The sequence below is a fragment of the Meleagris gallopavo genome, chromosome 2, assembly GCF_905368555.1.
Source record: "Meleagris gallopavo chromosome 2, MGAL_WU_HG_1.1, whole genome shotgun sequence".
In the NCBI taxonomy this organism is placed as follows: Eukaryota; Metazoa; Chordata; class Aves; order Galliformes; family Phasianidae; genus Meleagris; species Meleagris gallopavo.
In genome coordinates, this window is record NC_139405.1 from 65,460,620 (window position 1) to 65,484,716 (window position 24,097).

The window sequence follows — 24,097 nt, forward strand, 5'->3', positions numbered from 1 at the left end:
TTCTCTTCTTTTAATTCAAGAGGCTTAGTTATGCATTTTAAACAGCGTTGAACACTCAAGAATAACTTGTGAAGTTACCATTCCATATTCGAAGCACAATTAGAGAAATCTGGCACGACAGCACAGGTTCTGGGTGACATATGAATACTATATTCAGACATGAACAATTCAAAGGTTCTGAGGCCATCACTGCTCGCACAGGTATTCTCTATTAAGGCAGTTGTTACGGGTATCGGCATTGCTAAATCTCTGTAAGGCAAAAGTGAAACTGCTATTTCTACAGAACTGCTCACACAAAATCTGGAAGTTCCACTGATGCTTGTTGCCTCTGCTTAGCAATAAGACTGGCAACCACCAGTTTCCCCATCTAGTTTGCTATCCGGATTAGTATGTGCCTACTTCATCTTAAGAGGCAAGTTTCACCTTGAACTCTCAAAGTCAGTCTAAGCTTAAGTACAATAAATACACACCAAGGTTTGTTACATAAAACCAGCAGAAGCAAGAGTTGGCTTAAATCAGAGCAATATTTTAAATATTTAATGCCTAGGAAAAAAAAATACAGATTTGATTATGACGAATCTCAAATTTTTGTATTCATGTAGGCATTTTTAGCCTCAAGAGCAGCTTAACACTTTCATTTGGCTTCCCTGGATATACTACCTCATTTTAAGCTGGTAGCTTAAACTGAAAAAACAACCGGAAGGCATCCACCCTACAAAGGCAAAGTGAACTTAGTCAAGTAATTCAGGATAATGAATACATAAATCTATTTCAAAATTAAACCAATTGGTACCAAGAAGCATGCAAGCACATGGGGCAGAACTGCTGGATCATCACTACAAACAATTTAAGCAAACTTTTATTGAAGCATAAAGTTGTGGTACAGATATTTTTAAATGATCAAAGTCTAACACCACAGAAATTATGAACACCATACTCCTCCCCATCCTGATCACCCCAGATAGTCTCAATAATCCATTCAACAGCTTTCATTTTTATAGCCGAGGCTTATGCTTCTATTTATAAAATGTGTATTTCAGTATTACTTGAAAAGGGATCTTCAGACTATTTGAAGGACCTCAAGCCAGATGTCAGATCAGCTGGGACAACAGTTAACAAAAACCACTGAAATATTGGTCCTCAGTATTAACACCAAGAAGCATTAGTGCCATTTACAGCATGTACTTGATAACATCGGTAAAGAACATCAACAATACACTTAAAAAATTGAGTGTTCCAACCACTTGATTTCTAACCAAGCAGACTTCAGTTTAGAAGCACTAAAAAACTGCTTCATTTATAAATACGGAAGGAACAAAAAAAAAAACCATTGCATCAAACCAGAAAGTCAAAACATTGCAAGGAGAAGAGGAAAGAAAAACCCAATTTCTTAATTAATGTGCTGGTCTTACAGCTGTTAAGATCCTAGTATTTGCAAACATAGCTGAAAGTCTCCCAGCTTTTTAAAGTCTGCAGTTTAGTCAATACCCATTAATGTGACTTTGAATTACACACTTATTCATGTTCTATGAATAGCGTTCACTTCTGTCCAGGTGTGGCAGACAGTTCTTGTTCTATGCCTTCACTGAATGCCCTCAAGTCACAGTAAGAGGAACACCATAGAAATTAGGAGGAAAAAACAGATGAGGTCACAACACTCAAGTACAACATAAGTCACGTGCACAACAATGTCACAGGACTGTCACAAGATAGAAGCATTAGCTTTGCTTTCGGAACAACAAAATGAAGTGACACTGGACTAGTGTAGAAGCACTCTTTACAGTTAAAAGTGGTAACTTGGAAGTTTTACTGAGAATAACCCAAACCAATCAACACACCAGCCTGGCAAATCCCACTCCTTAGCTAGGTCTTCCTGCCAGTGCTCAAGAGCACCAGCTTCTTAATCGTAACTGGTGATTAGGAAAGAAGATGTCTGGTGCCAATACGAACTTGCACTTTGCAAAGCTGTCACACAACTATGCCAAAGCACTTGGATCCTGACTCAGCTCTCCCCCATCAAGTCTGACCTTTTCCAAACTCTGCCATTGTGTAGCAATGTGACAGCTTAGGGATGTGGACAGATAAATACCAGCATTAAGCTAAGACAAAGTTCAACCTGCATTAGTACCTGTACCCAAATATCTAGAGGTGAAAGACCAGTGCATTAGCCCAGTGCTACAGTATAGCTGAACAGATTCCTATAAATTTAGAGCATGAAAAGTCAGTCTGATGTAAAAATAAGACAACCACCACCTGTAGTAAGTAGCAAAACAATTTGTAACTGTTTTTAAGAACTTTCTTCAAACACAAAAGTGTTACTTAGGAATCAGTTTCATTAGAAATCATACAAGCTTGTCAAAAATCATTTTAGACTGAAGTCACAACATAGATGAAAAAAAAAAATCAATGACAATTTAACAAAGAACTGTCCCAGTGAGTAGGTTGAGGCTGAAGCCTAATGAGGACGAAAGCCTTGTCTGTGGGAAATTTTTGGCGATACCTGGAGAAAAACTATACTGTGTGTAGTTCTATCTGAATCATTTTTACAAATGTTGTTATGTTTCATACAGTAAGATTTTTCTACATGCACTTCAATTTCACAGCAAGAGTGGCATAGAGTACCTAAACACAGAAGAGAGCATTCATGCAAGATATCTAACTCCTTGATATAATAATGTATACAATTCAAAATGGTTATACTATGATTACACCTAGGGCTTTCCACAGCTACAAGGTGGTGGCAGTGGAAAGCATGGCCCCCTGAATCATTAACTAGAAAGCAACCACCACCTTCTCTATGGGATCTCTTTTTGCGCTTTTTCTTCATTCTTAATCAACTGTGCTGTTGCTGGCGATTCTTCGTAAAACTGGTAAAAACAAAATTGTAATCACTGAATTGAGCAATCTGGTGATCAAGACGTTTAAACCCTTCAATCTTCTGAGCGGAAGAAAACACTGTGCGACATTTAGAGCTCTAAAAAACAAAAAGTGAAGTTCACTTTTACACTTAGCATTAAGAGAGAGACTGGCACAATATGTATTTAGTAGTTCTTGTGACATCTAACATGTTTTAAACTCTTGCATGATGGCTGCTTAAAGTTTTAGTCCCAAGCAATGATTCTTCTCTTTATGTAGGGTAATGTTCATTCATGAGTCATTTGCTGGCAGCATCACCATCAGCACTTTTACAATGGAAGGCTGTAGCCAAATTCAGAAAAGTGCAAGTTATGCCTATATGGATCTCCACATGAAGTCACCAGAATACTAAATTTGAACTGCCTTGTCTTAAAATGCAAGTTTTCTGGAGATCAAATTTAGTGCATGCCAAAGCAATACTGAAAAGTACTTCAACTTTGTAAGTAAACTACCACACGAATGTAGAGGCAGACTAGAAAACACTAGTGCCCCAGTAAAAACATCTCCAGCATTGTGTTTTGTGTCTATCTGCATTGCAGCAGCTAACAAGCTATTGCATGGGGACTCACCTGATTAACAAAGAGGGTTGTTACAAATTTTCCTGGCTTGAAAACCTCTACAACTTTTCTAATCAGGTCATCATAAGAAGTCTGACTTATGTTTGTTTCAAAACTAACGTAAGAGAATTCTGGTTCTGGAGTGATGTGAATAGTCCAGTAAGTTCCCTGGAAAAAAAAGAAAAGAAAAGGTTATTATCACAAAATAAGTAAAACTAAAAAATTTGTATTAAGGTAAGCAAGTGAGAAACTTACATCCGATTTCATCCCATTCATTGAATACCCACAAGGATTGAACATTGTAGCATCAATAACAGAACCTGGTATCAGGTCACGAATTCCACTCATCTGAAAGAGAAGTTGAAATCACACATCTCTAAGTTCGTTCATTTAGCTCAGAACAAATATTAATTTAGGAACAGGACACCAGAATTCTTCCAATAACAGATCAATTTGATATTATGTACCACTGTAGATAACCTTGCTTTCCATCTTGTCACTTATCTGATGAGCGCTGAGCTGCATACAAGCTATTGCATACTTTGGCACTTACAGAACCAAACTGCATAGCAGCAAGAGGGAGCAACTTTGTATTACAGCACATAAGTGCATCTGCAACTGGAGCACCTAGTCAACCAGTAAACAGCCTTCAGTTTGTGGAGATATTTACTCTAGAGTATGAATGTACTTCCTTCTACTCCACGAATAAAGCAGAATCCAAGGGATTCCCCTCACAGTACTTGAACCACAGAAAAATTTCTACAGCAAATATAGTAGTGAGAATCAAAACTTAAGAGCAGAAAATAAGATAAAGTTGGTGTATTTTATCAGTGAAATTTGTTCACATCACAGGAGTTACTCATTTGGGAAAAAAAAAAGAATCAAGGAAAGGAGGCAAAGCCATCAAGGTTATGCTTGGACCTTAACCTCTCCCCCACTGCTATACTCTAAACCACCCAAAGGGCTTTGTGATTTATCTGTAATTTTAATAGCTAGATACCTATACTATTAATTATCTTCAGCTTAAGTCTTACTTCTTGTCATCTCCATTCTACTCAATTGCATTTCTATGCCTATTTCTCCATCCTCCAGAGGAGGAAACTTCCAGTCACCCAAAGCATTGCAAATTGCTCTTTTCCATAGATTAAAGTGAGGACAAATTACAGAGTTAAACCCATTTGACCACAACACCAAAGCTCCAGAACATTAATCTGATTTTTTTTAAGACTTTTCCCCAACATAAAATAAAGCTTATAAATACAAGTAAAGCATTGCCTAATTTCAACCACCCCTGAAGTATTTAGTTTTCAAGCAAACATACACGAGTGACATCATTTGCAGTAACACCATCTTTCATGTAGAACTGGTCCATCACTACTGGGTCAAGCTCACTCATCAGAATTTCCAGTGTCTGATCAGGCTGATTGGATATCCGACTCTCTGGGAAATCCAGGGTGTACAGGTACCTGTGTATGATACAAATCACTTATGTAATCAGTATTATCAGCACCAAGTTCAGCTGTCAGCCCCAAAGATATTCAAGTTCTTGTAATACATACCAGCAATCAGAATTCATACGTCCCATGCAATAAGCTGCTCCATCTAGTTAAGACAAAAAGGCTCCAGTTAACATACCACAGCAGGTAGCTTACATACTACTGGCCTCACTTCAGGATAGTGTCTCTCACAACACACCAAGTCACTGATACAGCTAACATCTGTATTAAATAAGTAGGCATTTAACTTCAGAAGCATTAAGCCAACAGCCAGAAAAACAGGCTCCTTCAGGTAGTCAGAGCACCCCAGTATGGAGCCTGCTTCTAGCTTTGACTGTGCACATACAGATATGCAAGATTTCTGTGTTTCTATTTGCTAAACACTCAGTACTACAGCTTCCATGTTGTCTCAAAAAAAAAAAACACCTTTTCTGCCAATATTTAAAAATCAAAGTTCCAGGCTTTAGATTTCACTTAATAAAATGCTCAAATTAAATCTTTAATGCAGTACAGTGACTATTCAGAACAACTTACACTTTTCTTCACTGTATTGGTTGTTACATTACTACTCTAACTTTGCAGTGAGGCTTTTGGAGTCTGAGAGCTGGATTTTGCAGATTTATTTACTCTATTGCTGAATTATCATCACAGTTAATAGAAGGTGCTATGTGTCAAGCTTAAGAGATTTCAAGTTTGATTTTAGTGAGTATTGGGAAATTCTTTACAGCTTTTTTATCTGTATGCTGTTGAAGCTTGTGCCAGCTGCAGAACTGCAAGATCTGCTAAATGAATGGCTTCAAAAGTCTATGTATTATCACACCACTTGTTGCTTCTCACTTCATAATCAACACTTTACACAAGCTGTGCAACCTTACTGTAGTTTCATATGCTTACTTGGGAAAATTTCATTAAGAAACTCCACTTCTTCCTGGAAATTCCTGTGTGGGTACTCCTGGTGGGAAGGCTTCATGAAATTCTTACGTGAATAAAAGAAGCTCTGAAAAAAATATAAGCATATGTTAGATATCAAATACATCTGCCTACAACTTAAAACCTAGAAGCGATTTAGAAAATTTAATATAAGCTTTCACAAGGCATGACTTCTCCACATCAAAAATGCTGCTAGACATTTGTTTATTCCTAGCTTGATTAGTAAGCTACAGGAGAGAGCTGACTTCTGAACTGGTTTTCCACAAAAAAAATTCAATTATTTCAGCACTTACTATATAGGCATGGAAGTTCTTCGCCTCTAAGTAACCTTAACTCAGCACAGTAGCATTTATAAGGCAGAGATCTTTAAAAGGCAAATAGAAGGCTAAATTCCATAGCAGAGCAAACAGTCATATAACGTATTCTAGGAAGCAAACAACTAAGAAATATTTGAAATAAGAAAAAAAAATACAAAACGAATTTGAAATGCTAATAAAAAGCTTGCTGTCTGTTTTAAGGGAGATGCATTTTTAGCACTTTACCTGAATTGAGTCAAACCCACTGTACTCCCTAGCAAGCTCCAACAGGGGAACCAGTGCTTGCAGTAAGAGGGTGGTACCACACGTCTTCAAAATGAAACGTCTCTTGGAGACAAACATGCTACTCTCACTGTAAAAATGATGAGAAAAATAGATTAAACACTTAACACAAAGCAGGAGAGAAGGGTTAGGTCTCAGTTCCTATCCCAACCACATGCATTACTGCAAATGAACATTCAGTATACAAGACATGCTTGGCATATTGATCAAATCAGTAGAGTTTAGCAAAGACATGAGAGTTGTTATGATTACCTAAAACCATTACTTGCTCTAGCTGCATTATATTATACAGCTACTGCCCTGCAGGAAGAGAGCTACATGCATTACTTGTCCTCAGTCTACTCAAGAAACACAGGTGCTGAGAAGCAGGTACACAACAAACAAGCCATGAAGATGATCAGGGGACTGGAGCACCTCTCTACAAAGACAGGCTGAGGGAGCTGGACTTGTTCATCTTGGAGAAAAGAAGGCTGCGGGGTGACCTCATTGCAGCCTTTCATATCCTAAAGGGAGCCTACCAACAGGAGGGGAATCAACTCTTTGAAAGGGTTGATAACTGCAGGACAAAGGGAAATGATTTTAAGTTGAGGGAGGGAAGACTTAGGTTGGATGTCAGGGGGAAGTTCTTTACAGAGAGAGTGGTGAGGTGCTGGAACAGGCTGCCCAGAGAGGCTGTGGATGCCCCGTCCCTAGAAGTGTTCAAGGCCAGATTGGATGGGGCCCTGGACAACCTGGTCTAGTATTAAATGGGGAGGTTGGTGGCCCTGCCTGTGGCAGGGGGTTGGAGATTCATGATCCTTGAGGTCCCTTCCAACCCTGGCCATTCTGTGATTCTTAATCCAGATGCAGAATGGAGTCAAACTTCAAAAATCTGACCTCAGCTGAAATAAAGCTATCAAAAAGTCAGCCCAGAGAGAAGCAAAATCTTTACAGAAATTAATACTATGTCTGGCTGCATCTTCTAAGATATCTGACAATCAGAAAGTGATTAATCAGCACCTGTCCACAGAAATCACAGGTTATAACCACAGTTCTGTAATATGCTTTATGCAGAAGATAAAGTTTACATACTGCTGACTTCTTTAAGTCAGATACAGAAGTACAAGCCCACCGAACTGAAGATTAGCATTGATACTACATCCAGAACACTTAAAGTGTATAGCAAGTACTTTCTCAGCAAATAAGAGCTTGAAGACGACTTGAGCAGTTTTTTACTAGTTTTCTCTTAACCCAACCTTCCTTTCCAGATAGCCTTTCAGAGTACAAAAGTTTCAGATTTTGTAATCTGAAGCAAAGCAGAGAATGTCAGTGTGTCTGACAAGTACATACAGAAAAAAGCATGAAAGTATTTTCAAGATGAAAAACATATGGCAAAAGGCCAACTGCTGTGCAAGGTCAAGGATTTTAAAAAGATGCATTTTTAAAAGTATTCTTTATGGTAATGTATTATCTGTCTTTAAAACCAATTCATTGATAGTTTTTGTTGACCTAAAACTAACACTTACACATGCTGTTTCGCTGAAGTGTTCCTAAAATTTGAGTAGATTTTTAATTGGAGGAAACTTATTTATCCCAGGACAAAAATTCTATCATCAGGTGCAGAAATGCCACAGCAAGTAAAAACTAATCACTTAATCATGAAAACATTCCTCCTGTTACTGAAAAGAAGCATGATAGTACTACAATTAGCATGCCCTTGCAAATTTTAGCTGTTAATGACAGGATCTTAACCCAAGATTGGATTATCAGCCAAACATTTCCCATACAACAGCTTTAACATTTTTACCCATTGGGCTCCCTAAGAAGCAGCTATAATAGGCTTACCTGAGTACATAAGCTTCCTGCTTGTCAGTTTTTGTCACACTTATGATCAAACAATGCACATTCTCCAGAAGTTTGTCCCACTCAATCCTGTAAGGAAATTACAACAGAGTCAAAACAGGTTAAACTGATGCTTTCTGGAACACCAGATTAAAAATGCATCACAAAAAGGATTGTAACTGTTATTGTCTTCTTTCATGCTTGTAGATGCAACACCTCTTCATGTAAGAGCCACGAACCCAACAGAAACGCTATTCAATTCTTAGCTCTCAATGGCAAAATTTGAGTTTTCCACAGGAACCATTAGAATAATCTGCTGCATGGGTGCAACTATCAAACAACAGTGCCAAGACTCTAACAAGGCAGGTGTAATGCTATAATGGGATGATAATAGCAGGGTAGCAAAGTCTTTGGCTACAGTAAATGAGAACAAGCCCAAATGCAGCAGCCATGAGTTCAGAAATGAAGGAAAAGAGCTGCTTATCTTTGGAAAGCCTCAGGTAGGCAGGGATCTCCAGCAAGATACCTTCACCTCCATTGCCAGTCCTTAAACGATGTCTGCAAGGAGGTGGATCCTGGCTCCACCCCTTCCGGTCAGTCAGGTGCACTGCATGTACCTGAGCTCCCCTGGGTTGGCTCTGCCTTCCACCAGGTGCTCAATCACTGTTTCTGGCCATGACTTAGCATTTCTGCTACAGCAAGTTAAACATTACATCCTCCACGTAGGAAAAGGAGAAAATTCAATGTTATAACAATGTATGCTTTAAGTTGAATCTTCACATAATTTCAATTCCAGGAGCCACTGGTAACCAGAGCAACACAGCAGTACATTATCATTAAGACAATCATGTATTATCATACATTATATCTGTTCAACTTGGAATCAAGTTCATAATTTTATTGAAAATCAGCCCTAAGAAATAATACATCTTAATGGCCTGAACTCCTCTTTGATCGATCTGGATAATAGAATTCCTTCTACTTCTAGAAGATTATGTAGATTCAGCATCTGCTAGATTTCACTATGATGGTATATATTTAGTATTTCAATTCTTGACTGTCATTATTCATTCTACTAGAATTTCTCTCTACTAGAGAAATTCTACTAGCAAAATGAAAATTCAGAAGGCACAAATGAAGCAAAAAAAAACTTCCAAGCACTTGTGAAAAGTTACAGACTTGCAAAAAAAAAAAAACCCTCAACTACTGTCACTTCAGTCTTGTATCTATTAGTAGAACCCAATACAGCAGTAAAATTTGCTATGGGACATACAACTTCACAAGGTCACAAAATTACAAGTCTGTCACAGCTTCCCATTTCTCCCTTCCCACAGCATATTCCAACTGTAGGTTTGTGCTGGCTCCTGCTTGGACCTGTTTTGAGCCAAGGAATTTACTAGCCAAGCTGAAGCAACTATGAGAGCTAAAACCCTTTTTTACCAGCTGGTAAAGGGTAGATAACTTCACAGCTGGGAGACAGAAGGAAACACCATTTTCTTCCAGTCACCACACAAGCTCCCAGATGAGCTCAGCTGTCCCTGTGACTGCCAGCCTAATCCTCAGGGGTCAGACCTTCTTTCCCTTTGGCACTGCAAAAGCTTGATAGCTGTACTTCGGGACAAAGCACTCACTGTTAATTCTAGCAGCAGGGTTGTTCCAGCAGCTCCAAATCTTTCCCCTTAAGGGAAAAAAAGTCAATTTGCTGGAGTGAAACTTCAATGCAAAGCTGAAGTTTTAGGTTCTCCCATCTCCCAGCTGTAGTGCAGACGCTCTTTGCTTCCTAAGCACCCCGGTAAATAAATGTCTCTTGTTTTTCCCCTCACTTGAGGATGCCTCCTGATCTGAATTCTGCACCTTTGCTACTTGAGGATTTTTTCCCCTTTTAAAGTCTGCATTGCACTAAACCAGTGTAAGTCAACCAGAACATGCTTAGCTTACAGACTGTATCCTTCCTTTATGTAGGAGTGAAGCTCTGAGAAGTGAATTTAAAAGAATCCTCTCCATCCTGAAATCTCTCATGATTAGGTGCACATCTGATTAACTTTATGAAATCCAATTTTTAATGATCCAGATATTCAAAGTGAATTTTCCCCTACCACTCCAGTTACTGAACCTTGATGAAATTCTGTTCAGCAACTGGAGATGACAGCACAGACTGCTCAAATCTGCAGCTCAAGTTGATCAGCTCATTTTGAATGCACGGACACAAACTCTATGCCATACTCTGGGCTGTGTTCCTGATACTCAAGTTCATATGAAAATGCAACCAGTCTCTTCTCATCTCTGAGCAACATGGCAAATGCAAAGAGTGAAACTGTTGATGTCAAACTTTTTTAATATGGTCCTGGACAACCAGGCTATTTTGGTGAGAAGAGGACTTCAGGATTTAGTCATCTTAAAGCTACAGCATACCCACATACGTTTGCCAGCTTTACTATCTTTCCTGTAACATTTTACTATGCTCTTCTTGTAAACTGAACTAGGTGATGTGTTAATTTTATTTGTTACTGCAGAATAACTCCAAATCATCCCAGCAGCACTCCTGTTTATGTCCTATCTGCCCCTGATGAAACAATACTCAGAGGTCTAACACAGCATTTGTGACAGCTGAGGCATAGATCTCTTACACTGCCTGAAGCTGCAATAATTCTACTTGTATACTACCACAGATAAGATTTTGTACTTGTCTGAGCATTAACGGGCCTGCAACTATCTCAGACACTGCCAAAGCATAAATCTGACTTCTTAGCTGGTTCAAAATCTCAGCACTGTGCATGTAAATAAGAATTTTTTAAATATCACTGTACTGCAGCAATGGCCATTTCAGGAAAATAACTCCTTAAGTCTCAGTCATATTAGTGGAGGAAGATGCAACAATTCTAAGGTTCAAGAGCACAACAATGAGGGATCAAAATAGCACCAATACAGTGTTGCGTGTTAAATCCAAAGCAAACCATGCAAAGGAAGTCCCTATTTAAGTTATTAGCACTACAGTTGGCATTTTGGTACTGCAGTGGCACAACATTATTTAAAATCTATTAAAGCTTTGCTCTATTCTTCAGTACTCCAACTACAGAAACCACAGCTTACCATGTGCTAAGTGTCTGTGCATTCAGCTTTTACAGGAATTAATGGAGAGTTTTTTAGTTGTTCTGATTAAGGTAGCATTGAGAAAGAAAAAAAAACAACAAATTGAGAAATACACAAGATGTCAATCTTGATCCAGAAACATACATCAAACTAACAAAGGGTTGCAGCAGCCAGGATGAGATTTGGCCACATCATGAAATTTTATGGAGATCCTCACCTTATCTATATGCATTTTAAAGCTGAGCACAGGAAGCAATTACAGAAAGGCCACCTCACTAACATGCTGGCTTTGATCTCTATATAATCTCTATATAATTAAACAAGATGATCTTTTTATTTGACGTTTTTCATTGTTTTAAGCAGAGCTAGAAAACATTTAGGATTGCTTTGTTCTGCATAGTCAAGGTTTACTAAATTTAACTCTTCCTTTAATCTGCAGAATTATTCAAGAGTTTCAGCTAAGAGACAATGTTTCCCCATACACTTACCATGGAAGCAAAAATTAAGAGATAGCCTTTTGATATTATCAGTGTATGTATTACACTTAATGTCATTGTATTTTGTCAAACAAAAAACCTTGAAGTTAATAACTGTGAAAGACTTGAATATTACATCCTGTTTCATATTAAACTAAACTATGAAGCAAAGCCTCCAACTGAACAAGAGCCCAAGAGACTAATTTTCAATGAAATGCCATCACGGGCTTCTGCTCCTCCAAATTCCCCTTTCAAGGGGAAATGAGGATTGCATTACCATTTCCTATATTTCTCATAAACAGCCATCAGGGCAACACCAGACACTTTGGAGCCGATCTCTCCATGAGGAAGCTAAGCATATTAGAAGACAATACTTGAATATCATTGGTAGCCAAGTGACTCCTGTAGCAGGCTTGCATCTACTGGAACTCCAAAGTGACAAAATCATCTGAGACCAACAACTCATTGTTATGTAAAGTTAGTACTACCCATTCCAAAGTGATAAAATCCTGTCTCTTAATTATCAAACAGCAGACACCCACTGAAGGTCAAGAAGCTTCTTCAACAGGCAAGCAACGTGCATCTTAAACGGCTGCATGTGCCCAGAGAATACCAAACGAAATGAAAGCATGTACTCAAGCGAAAACAACTGTCCCTGCTTAAGTGATAGAAAGCTGCTTGTTCTTTACTTGACTATCAGAAGATATAAAAAAATATATTTTAACAATCTACTCCTACATCCTACCCTATCAGCAGACTGTTTCAAGGCCAACCAGGAAGGGAGTAATAGTGATTTAGGTGAACTTCGTGAACAACTTGTTCCCATAAACAGTCAGCAGCCTCCACAAACATGCACCCTTCCCAGCCCTTTCAGCATCTTTCTCATGGAGCCCAGATGCACTGTGTGAAAGTTGTTCTGTAGTAGGGCAGGAATTCTTTGGGAAAACAAGTCTTCTAAAGACAGCTTCAGTTGTATATATATATATATATATATATATACACATACACATATATACACACTCTTGCATAGCAATTCATTAAAAATAAGACAACTGACAAGCGTGTAGCAATCAAAGTAATAATCACTTTTACCTTGTACTTGACTGTTAAGATCTTGTTTAAAACCAAGTATTGAGCTATGGAGTAATACCTTTCATTCCCCCCACCTGTTACCTCCTAAATATTTACCTCATTAACAAACCACAGTTCAGCAGGCAGTATCCTATCAGTACCCTGATCCAGACCGTGGATAAAGGTAATGCCCAATCCAAGCCACCTATGCACAGTTAGCATAGAAGCTGACTGAATGCCAGTGTCAGAGCTGCAACATCACTTAAAATTATTTTGAAACAGATACAAGTAGTAGATGCCAACTACTCAAATCACAAGCTTTTTAAAGCATGTGTTTTTTCCCCAGCAGAATGACAGATGCATGTTAATTATTTCCTATTAAAATTATAATTTAGCCTATAGATTGCTGTTGAATATAGACTTCCTTGAATCATATATACTCAAGGCACTTCCAACATGATAATTTCACTTCTGCAGTATCTGTCGGGCACACAGGACCCACACACCCTCTACATGGCTTTGAAAACAGATACACAAAAATTCCATACGTTTCCCTTATCTTAAGCCTTAAACCTTTCCAAGGACATGCACATAATCTTGAGTGAAAGGCAATCACCTGAATAGCAAGTCATACCTACATCACAAGCAATACCACCACACACTTTTAGCTAGAAGCTCCTGAGCCAACTAGTAAAGAGAATAGTTCCCTAAGGACTCTAAGATATTCCAGCCATGGCACAAAAGGAGACCATAGATACTGCTTTGAAGGCTGTGTATGGCTACTGTCACAGGTCCTTTATTACTGTTGCTACAGCAGTATACAAGGAACACTGACTTTTGTAAACCACCTCCAGAGATATTTGAGGGGCATTTGTCTGTTATATCAAAGGATAACACATACCTGACACTCAAGATTTTTCAGGAAGCGTAAGCCCAGATCAGCACATTAGGATTTCAGCAGAAGTCTTGAATGCAACGTTTAAGGCAAGTTTGAGTCTAACCTTCTCCAGAAGGAACACACTGTAAGGCAGCAACTGTCTGCCATAAGCATCAAGCCTTCCTGCTCTCCTGGCTGAATAGTCATTAGGAAAGCCATTTTAAGAACATACCAGTAGCCACAAGTTTAAAGAGGTTTATGAAGGGGCTTATGACAGGAAGTAACTAACCAAATCCTGAAGTTTCAGCAGTAAGGTAGGCAAATATCAAACAGCCTTCAAGTGTTAGCTTTCTGCAAGCATAATCACAGTCAGTAGCAGTGAGCATAAAAGGGCTTGGCTTGTTTCTTTTGTGTGAAGCTATTCTTTAACTGAGTGTTACAAGCAAACGTTTTATCTGCCATTTTGAACTTGTCTGCAATAGCAGAAGACTGAATTCTTAGGTAAAGTTCTCCAATTATCTTTTATGTCCACGTGAAATAAGCTCATAGAGCAGAGACAGTATCCTGCCTCCCTGCACAACCCTGCCTCCCCTGCCCACATCACATGTCACAGGCAGTAGTGCTACACTTCTGTGCAGAGCCTCCCAAGAGTAAGCACAGGAGGCTCGCAAGCCCAGCCTTCCTGCACCTTTGCTGTTTGAAGGAACATGCAATAACACTTCCAAGCTCTGCAGGACTGTGGGAGTTGACTCAGGCTAGAGGGTGTAGTACAAAGCAAGTACTTACAGGACTTCATCAGATGCTTGCCTTCGCTGTTGCTTAGCAGTTCTCATCTGGCATAGACTGAGAATTTCACGGTATCAGTATCACCCCATATTGTTCATTACTGCACTGCTCTTTCTCCAGTTCCTTATCTTGTGTCCAAGTATATACAAATAACTAAATTAAAGGTTCATAAGTATCATCTCAATTTTGAATGCTTGAGAGGTGGACTCCTAAATACTAGAATCCTTAGCCTATGGCTTCAAACTTGTGTGCATTCAAGACAGGAAGCCCGGAGGCTTAGCTGCACTCTCAGTTGAAGGCATAAGCTGCTTTCTTTGCTGTGGAGACAGTGAAAACGCTACTCAGTCATCACAGAATTCCACTCACAGTATGGTGATCATGTTTTCAGCAAAACCTCATTTTTATACTTGAAGACTATTTTTAATAGACGTGCTTTGCATAGCACAGTGAGAACGTGCACCAAGGTAACAAATGACCAAAGCCACAAAAATGTTAACTTCATTCTATTTCTCAGGATGAGTGGGGCAGGCATCTCCAGATGCTTGTCATTATTTCAATGACAGGACCTTTTTGCAGAATTCATCAGACAAAGAAAAAGTCCCCCACCTCCGCAAATTAAAGCCCACGTTAATCCATTTTCTTTTAGTTTTCAGCTGGGACTCTAACTGAAGGTATTAGAACAATAAGTTTCACATCTGTACATATTATTCTCTAAAAAGCAGCCTTGCCCAGAGGAGAAAAAAATGTCATAACTTCTTCATTATCAAGTTCTTGAACCTTTGTCTTAGCAGCTGGTAATATCCAAAGACTTCAAACTATCTGATCCCTAGCAAGGGCACACAACATGGAAATTTTTGGCTCTGAACGCCAGCTTAGTCATTCTGTAGATGAATAGCTGACATTTCACTACTAAGCAGGTACAATACAAAAGGCAAGCTCAACTGGTTTGCAACTTGACTCTAATTTAGCTATTGTTCTACAGTTTCAGCTTTGATTTCAAACTGTTCAAACGAGCTTATTCAATTGCCTTTTTGGAATTAGCATAGCAGGGTACACTGCATTTGGAATTTTCTCATTTGCCTCTATCAGCTGTAGTGAAAATAACTTAGGGCCAACATTTCTCAAGAAGATTGTTAATAAGACTTTGTTTCATGCTAGCAACACAGTATCACTGATCGTTATCCCTAAACACAGGTTAACAGCACATCTCAGATGTCACACCTTCCTACCAAAAAAGGTAGACAGCTTCAATCAGCATCCTGTATTAAGACCCAGTTAACACAAATGCCTTCAAAGCTCCCTCCCTAGTCTGAAATTGTGTTAAAAGCCACATGTTCAATAGTTAACAGTTTGTATCTACCCTATTAAGATTTTATGGCCATATCTAAACACTGTGAAGGAGCTGCCCAAGTACTTGCCTTTCATTCCATTAAGTTGTATTAAGCAGCCTTAAAAACCAGGTTTGCTTGTTTGTAGATGGAAACTTCACATCACAAATGAAACGGAGCATGAATGTGTCAATGAAGAAAGTATTTGCAGAATGCCATCTCTAAACCAGAAGTTCTGTAAATTCCAATACCAATTCCATGTCAATTCCACTCCAATTCCTGGAGTGCCTACATAACATTTAAGATCATCTGCAAAAATTTCAGCTAGAATTTGCTCTTCCAGGGTTGCCTGGACATTAGCTGTACAAGTTGAAACTTTATATTTGCTATACCTCTGAAGTAATAACAAATGTATAATCACATCTCATCATTTCCATGCTAAGCACATTATTCAGAAAAAGGTCTAAATAGCTTTATATGTCAGAGTTGCATGAACAAACTGCCTCAGAGCATCAGGACAGAGGCAAACATCTATGCTGCACTGCTTCTATCATGGCAGAAACGAAGCTTCTGGTAGCTGTGAGCTACTGACATAGACACACGTGCATGCACACAGGATGCCCATTATTTCAGGAGAGGCTGTTATCTGCTCACCAGCAATTCAGACCTTTAGATAGCTAATTCTACTAGTACATTTACAAAGGGAATCTGCTGAGAAATGCTGAAACAAAGGAAAAGACAAACAGCACAAGCTGAGTATGCACCTTTGACTGGAGATACTGCCTTCATTACCATATCCCATACATTAAACACATCATAACATCTCATCTGAGCATCCTGAAGAAAGACCACTGGCTAACAGCAATACATGCAAGCAGATCTGGATATACCACAAACACCAGATTCTCTGGGTGCCATCCCAACCCACGAGTTCAGTTTTACCAGACCTACAATGACCTAACAGAAGCGAGCCTTCGCATTTGCCTCACATGCCAAAGACAAAACAGCATTTTCAATTACGTGAATCTATCACATCTGCATGCAAACCTTGTTCTCCCTGCAAACTTGTACATGGTCCTGAGCCCATTCTAGGGCAAGTAAGCAGATCTTGCTTTCATTTCAGGCTTGCTGCAGCCATTTTCTGACACTTCCAGGGTGCTTGTGCCACAGTAATATATTCAGCAGCTCTATAGTTGGACCTCTTATTACAGGGACAGGCATCCCAGTCGACCCAGGAAGCTCTCTTTATGAAGTACCGTACAGCACAACCTCCCGACGCCCGCCCTGCCCGATGGGGTTTTCACAAGGCGCCCCGTGACCATCAGACCCGGCATTAACGAGGGCCCGGCTCAGCCGCAGCGGGAGGAAAGCCGTCCCTTGGCCCCGAGGCCGACTCGGGAGCACGTGTGCAGCCGAAGCCGTGCGAGCCCGGGCCTTTCTTCCTGCCTCGCTGGGTGGCAGTGAAAGAAGCGCACATTCTTCAGATACCCATTGGGTGACAGGCAGGGGCCCACCCCTGCGCGGCGCCCAGTTCTCATTGGCTTGAACTTGTCAATGGGGGAGAAAAAAAAAAAAAGAAGAGAGAGGCAGCGCGCCTGGGAGCAGCGCCAAGAAACTCACGTGTAAGCCGCGGCTCCGGCCACACTTCTGCGGGAGGAGCCCCCCCCCCTCCGCTCCCTCGCCCGCCTCCCTCCGTGCCTACCGCGCCACGGGGCCGCCGGAGGGACCGGCCGCGAGGGACCCACCTCCCTCACGGCAGCCGGAGCTCCGTCCCCGCGGGCGGCCTTCCCCGGCCCGCCTCCGCTCAGCCCGCCGCCGGCAGCGCCCCGCGCTGTCAGAGGGACGGGGAAGCGGCGAGGCCCGCCGCCCTCAGGGCGCGCGCGCGGCCGCCGCCACCAACGGCTCCCGCTCGCGGCGGCCCGGAACCAACCGCCGTCCGCTCGCGCACGGCCATTACCCGCGGCGCCGCCGCCGCCACCACGCCCGGGCCGCGTGCGCGCCGGCCGCTGCCCTCCTCCCCTTCATCCCTCCCCGCCTCCCTCCCGCGGCCGTTACGGCGGCTCTCCCCGCTCCCTCCCGCGGCCGTTCCCGGACCTGGGTATGGTGCGGAGGTCGCCGGACCCCTTGCTCTGGTGCGGCTCCTGCGGCGCGGGCTGCTGCCGGGCGAACCACACCTCCAGCAGCTTCTCGGTCCCTTCGAAGAAGTGTGCACCGTTCTCCTTCATGGTGAGACAACTCGGCAACCAACAACCACAGAAATTAACGGCGACCCCACCGCCGCCCCCGGCTCCCGCTCCGTCCCGGGCGGGCTTCACCTTCTGGGGCTGTTGTGGCTTTTTTTTTTTTTTCCAATATTAATTTAGAAAAAAAAAAAAGAAAAAAAAGATTTTTTTTTTTAAGCCACCCTGAATGCGCGGCGGCGAGCGCGGCGTGAGCGTATGTGAGAGGGTTACAGTCCGAGCGGGCGGGCAGGCGGTGCGGTTCCTTGTAGTCCGTGTTCCCCTGTTACAGAGAAGAGCGGTGAGCGAGCGCTAGCTAATGTCGCCGGCCATACTGTGTAAGCGAGGGGCTGTGTGCACTCCGCCGCCTTTATATGCTCGCCGGATCGCGGGGGCACACCGCGCGGCTGCGCGCCTGCCATTGGCCGGCCGCCTCTCGGGCCTGCTCTCCCTCGCTTCTGACAGGACGGGGGGAACGCCCGTCAAAGGCTATGCCGGTTCGCTGCCCCACCCACTGCAGCCCGCCCGCTCAGCCTGGAGGAGCGGGAGCGCGGGGCTGGGGCTCGGGCTGAGGCAGCGCCCGGTACCGCGGCTGGGCCCGGCCGGCCCTCGCCGCCCCTAAGCGGGATAGCGAGCTGAGGACGGCGGGGGGCGATCGGAGCCGGGAGACCCGGGGAAGGGAAGCCGAAGCAGCGGAGCGCTGCAAAGGGACGCCCGCGCAGCCTCGGGGCGCTCCAAGCGACGTCTGTCGCTGCTCCCCGCGCCGTGAAGGGAAGCGAGGAGTTACCTCAGCGCCCGGGCGTGCGACGGGGCCCGCTGGGGACGGGCAGCCGTGCCGGGCACCGTGTGGAACGAATCATGCGGCTGTGCAGTCCTTCAAAACGTGTTTTCAACACCGTTACGATAAGCCCTGCGTTATAACGCTGCGTAGCGCGAGGAAATCCCCGCGGTCGAGCAGCCGGAGAGCAAAAAGCCGTTCCGCTCCGGCGGGCTCCGTCCGGCAGCGGGGGCGGAGGGCCGATGGATGGGCGCTGCCGAGAGGCGCCAGGACGGCAAGGTTGGGCTCAGGGGGTGGCCCCAGAGGGTGGCTCTCATAGAGTGACTCAACCGGCGTGAGTCAGCCTGGCGGGAAGCACCCGGCCCGAAGAAGTCACTGCCGTGAAAAGGTGGTCTTCTCTCGGCTGCGTCTTGCTGCCTCCTCCGCTGAGCCGGTACAAGCGCTGGCATGGCTGCGCAGCGGGCTGCATCAGCTCTAATGATTTAATTCTGACCGTAGTTAATAGCTTTACATCGTGATCGTTTTTAACATGCATCGGTTTCTCGAGCCTGTTGGTGTCTCAGCTTCTGCACACTTGTGCTGGCGTAAATAAGAGCTTGGGCGTGCACGAGAAGTTACAGGTGGGGAGTGGAGGACCACTTTTTGTGTGAGTTCTATGGGTTTATAGTGCTTAGGAAAACCATGGATGAGAGGTTGTGAGCTCTGACCAGCCACAAACCCCACTTGTTCTTAATACTTTTCCTCCTATCTTCATATCTGCACACACACTAATTCCGAATCTCACCTTCTGTTAATGCTGGTCCCTGGTTTTCAGTTGGGAGCTTCTGGTTACAAGCAATCTGTGTGACGTTGCTCCAAGCAGACATGTCTTTTTCTCGTCTTGGAAGGAGTCACAGATGTCCCAACCCCTGACTATAATATGAGTTCACCTCATGCTTCTGACCGCGTGCACATCATCTACAGCATCTCCCGAGGGCCAACCATTCTTTGTCTTCTCCATTCAGCAAGTGCTGTCTGACCTGCCCAAGCCAGGCTTCAATTTCTTGCCAGTTACAAGGCACCAGTTGGAGGAGACCCTAGCTGTGGCTGTTGGTTCCTGCTGTTAGAGCGCACCAAACATCTGTGGGGATCTTTGTAAGACTGCATAAGAGGACACTGTTAAAACAAAAGCAAAAACAAAAACAAAAAAACAGTTATTTCTTATTTCAAGGAAGCTTCTCTGTGTGAGGGAATAACCAAGAAGCAGTAGAAGTACTTGTTTCAAAGTTAGTTGATATGAGGAGGGAAATGAACTCAACACTGAAGAAAATGAAACAGCGAAAGAATTTGGAAATAAAGACGTGCTTTGATGTGACAGAAAAGTAGCAGGGCAATACAGAATGACTGAAGCCAGACAGTATGGGTGCAAACACTTAGAGAGAGATTTATATGATTGCTGAACACCACAGGATTTTCTTCACGAGAGGCTGCATTGCTGAAAGAAGCAGAGAACACAGGTGGGAGAGAGAAATGAGCAGAGAAAACCCTTTCTTGTGCCTGACAACTAGGCATGAACCAAGCATTGTGTGAGGGACAGGCTGAGGCTTCAGGAAAGACAGAAGGAGATTGTTGTGGATTAGAGATGTTATGTGAGTCATCATTGGAAAGATGGTAGATGAATTCGTGTTTACAAGTGAGATTACCCAGAGATACAGGATGGAGAAGGAGCTGAAGGACTAGCAGGTTCAAAAATGTCTGTCCGAAGGAGCTGCACTAATTTAACTATAGCAGTTTCAAAAATGGTTTAATAACATTAACCACATATTTGATTCTGAGGAAGGAGGGTTCTGGAAGCCAGGGAGGCTCGGACATCATGAGACACAGGGCCAAGCATTATTTAGAATCTGGTTCATTAGAATCCGCTGGTGCCACTTCCCAGGCGCATTGCTCTGGTGCCCAAGAAGAATTTGTGCATAGTACAAAACTAGTGTAACTGTATCAACTTGCTTTTGTTACACGTGTAACCAAGCTCAACAGCTTGCCTGGTTCAGAGTTCTGCATCCAGAACAGATTTGGGACTGCCTGAAACAGGATGTGCAGCACTGAAGCTGCTTTCCATATTCACCACTAAGGCAGCTGCTGAACACAGCAGAGCTCACAAAGTTCACATGAAGCGATCTCACCCATACTCTCAAGCTGAGTAAACTTGGTGTCAACAAATATCAAGTCCAGAAAGAAAGAAGAGAAAGTATGAGTGCTTTATTGTAAGGAAAGGACAACTATGAGCTCTTCACCTGGTCTCTTTACACTTTCCAGTAGCACAAAGGGGCTGTAGAGTTCTTGGAATTTCGCCCTTGAGATTATTCCTTGTGCAAAGGTTTCTTCACTTTGGACTACTGTGATGATCTGTATGGTGCTGTGACAGCAAAGTAATTTGGAGCTGTGAACTCGCATGAAAGGCATTGCCAAAAATAATGAAGATTCAAATATGGACTAAAGCTGCATTTACCAGCCCTCCACCCAACATGCAGAGAAGACTCATGATCACTCTTCATGAAGAATATTCTTTGTTAATATTTATGTAAAGCCTAAATTGCTTTCTCTGCAATCCCACTATGTGACCACGAGGAGCCCAAACTGTAGTGTTCTGTGAGAACTTTTGCTGCTTTCCTCAAATGTTGTAATGGTTGATATAAAAATGACAAATAAGCAAGTTGCTACAGAGCCAGTGCATACCTCTAGAACACGTTACTTGAATGACTTCGTGATTCTTTCTCCCCTTTTTTAAAAGAACAGAAACATCCACCCCTAGCATGGCCAACCTAACCCTGTTTCTCCATTCCCATTTTGATTTATTCTTCTCAGATACTCCTCAGATTTCTACATGCAGAGATGACACAACCACGGCTAACTTCACATTTCTGTGAGCCAAAAATCATGGAACTAACTTTTGTAGTAAATCTGTCTGCTCATTTTCATTCTGAATAGTTTTGTTATAGTAACAAACAGCAATCTTACCATAAGTTGAGGTATTTTAGCTCAAAATAAAGTTAGCAAGCATCTGATATGTTTATTTCCTGTTGAATAAATTAATTTATTGCCTAAAGCCAACAACTACCCTTTTAAATTGTGAAAAACAAATACAAAGAATTGTCCTTTAGTGAAATAATTCTGAGTATACATTGAGATTTTCCCTACAATTAATTCAAATTTAACTGATAGAACTTCTAAATGTACTGCTGATACACAGTTTATCTGCTGACTAATGAAAACTGGAAGCATTGAATCACAGAATCCTTACAGTTGGAAGGGCCTTTAAAGGCCACCTACTGCAGCTCCCCTGCAGTGAACAGGGACATGCACAGCTAGATCAGATTTTGCAGGACCTGCCAGCCTGGCCTTGAAAGTCTCCGGGAACAGGGCATCAACCACATCTCTGATAGCCTGTTCCAGTGCTTCACTAACCTCACTCACTTCTCTAACCTCACTCACTTCACTAACCTCATTTTTTCATTATATCCAACCTAAATCTACCCTCTCTGAGCTTGAAGCCATTTCCCCTTGTTCTGTCACCACAGACCCCGCTAAAGAGCCTGTCCCCTCTTTCCTGTAGCTCCCCTTTAGATACTGAAAGGCCTCTATGCAGCCTTCTCTTCTCCAGGCTGAACAGTCCCAACTCTCTCAGCCTGTCCTTGTGTTGGAGAGGTGTTCCATCCCTTGGATCATCTGTGTGGCCCTGCACACCAACAGGTCTATGTCTCTCCTTACTGAGGAGTCCATATCCGGATGCAGTACTCCAGTACTGAAGTTCTTCCAAGTAAAGCTTAAATGTCTAGGAACAAATATTTGGCAAACAAGAAGCAATCAGTTCTGTTTTGAAAAAGTGAATGAAATAAACAGGTTAAGAATGTCAGTTTTGGCCTAAAAAGTAGTTGATACTAGTTTGTGTTCTAGAGCCTCAGATTTCAAGGTGATGGGCTATAAAATCACCACTGCTGGTGTTAGCTAGCTACCTTTATGATGGCTATGGTGAAATTTGTTCCCCTCCATTCATCAAAGTTCACATGCTGTGCTAGTTCCATTCAGAAATGGGATGGAGATGGAGAAGATGAAGTCTCTTGTACAGACTGCATTAATTTTCCTGTGTTTTTCTCTATCTTTGTTCTGAACTTCTCAAACTCCTGCTATTATCTAAGCTGTCTTTGCTCCAGCGATCAGCCCTTGTTAAAAACTGAGGCAAAGTATTTTTTTCATTTGTGAAGTCCAATTTATCTTTTGCCAAGATTATCTTCAATCTCTCTCCCATTCCAACTACATAGCAGTGACAGTCCTTTATTGCCTTTTGTTTATGGGGATGAAGAATCTTTTTTGTTGTTTGCTTTTCATATCTTTTTCGAAGTCCAGCTCAGCTTGACTTTTGGCAGTTCTCATCTTGTCCTTCCTTTTCTTGATCTCTCAGATAACATTTCCTGCGCTTAGTCCTCTTTGCCGTTTTGTAAATGTTTCAGTTTTGCTCATGGTTATTTATTGAACAAGCACTGAAGTTCCTCCGTAGAACTTTCCCTACTTTCTTGAACAACATATACACATATTCTTTTCACTTCAAATAATCACATTATCACAGAATCATAGAATCATAGAATGACCTGGGTTGAAAAGGACCACAATGATCATCTACTTTCACCCTCCTGCTATGTGCGTAGTTGCTAACCATCAGACCAGGCCCAGAGCCACATCCAGCCTGGCCTTGAATGCCTCCAGGGATGGGGCATCCACAACCTCCTTGGGCAACCTGTTTCAGTGTGTCACCACCCTCTATATTTGCTGCTGGAGTAGAACCTTTCACCATCTTTCCTGAAATCAATTTTGACTTAAGAAAATTGTTTTATCTGTTGTAGCCCTCTTCTGTCAGCAGTCTGAACTCCTATTTGTTAAGCAATGACTATCACACCTATACACATTTTCAAACAAATTTGTTTAATTAATATAATGCACTGCATATGTTAACGAGCATAATTCACAATATAAGGACTACAATGTAAATGGTTTGTCTTTATGATCATTGCTCATAAATGTTTTTAGCCAAGTTGTCATTATCTTCTACTTCACTTTTTATTTATACTTTATGTGTTAAATATATCATTCAAACATATTCTAATCTTGCAGTTACAGGT

General features: G+C 42.1%; 1 protein-coding gene across 1 annotated transcript; it reads right to left on the reverse strand.

The window, feature by feature from the left end:
* Positions 1 to 841: 841 nt before the first annotated feature.
* On the reverse strand, positions 842 to 18,530 carry AMD1 (adenosylmethionine decarboxylase 1). The gene is made up of 9 exons (XM_085217473.1): positions 18,042 to 18,530; positions 8,323 to 8,409; positions 6,442 to 6,568; positions 5,864 to 5,966; positions 5,033 to 5,075; positions 4,795 to 4,939; positions 3,729 to 3,821; positions 3,486 to 3,641; positions 842 to 2,974 (listed from the first exon to the last, which is right to left on the reverse strand). The coding sequence occupies exons 1-9, from the start codon at positions 18,170 to 18,172 to the stop codon at positions 2,834 to 2,836; spliced, it is 1,026 nt and encodes a 341-aa protein (XP_085073599.1). The 5' UTR covers positions 18,173 to 18,530; the 3' UTR covers positions 842 to 2,833.
* Between the last annotated feature and the right edge of the window lie 5,567 nt (positions 18,531 to 24,097).

Excerpts from the sequence above, each read along its gene's own strand:
- AMD1 (XM_085217473.1), bottom strand. The coding sequence starts at position 18,172 with ATGAAGGAGAACGGTGCACACTTCTTCGAAGGGACCGAGAAGCTGCTG. Across the intron at positions 6,569-8,322 it reads CAGGAAGCTTATGTACTCAG|TGAGAGTAGCATGTTTGTCT; the intron begins GTAAGCCTATTA and ends TCATTTTTACAG. Across the intron at positions 4,940-5,032 it reads CGTATGAATTCTGATTGCTG|GTACCTGTACACCCTGGATT; the intron begins GTATGTATTACA and ends TATCATACACAG.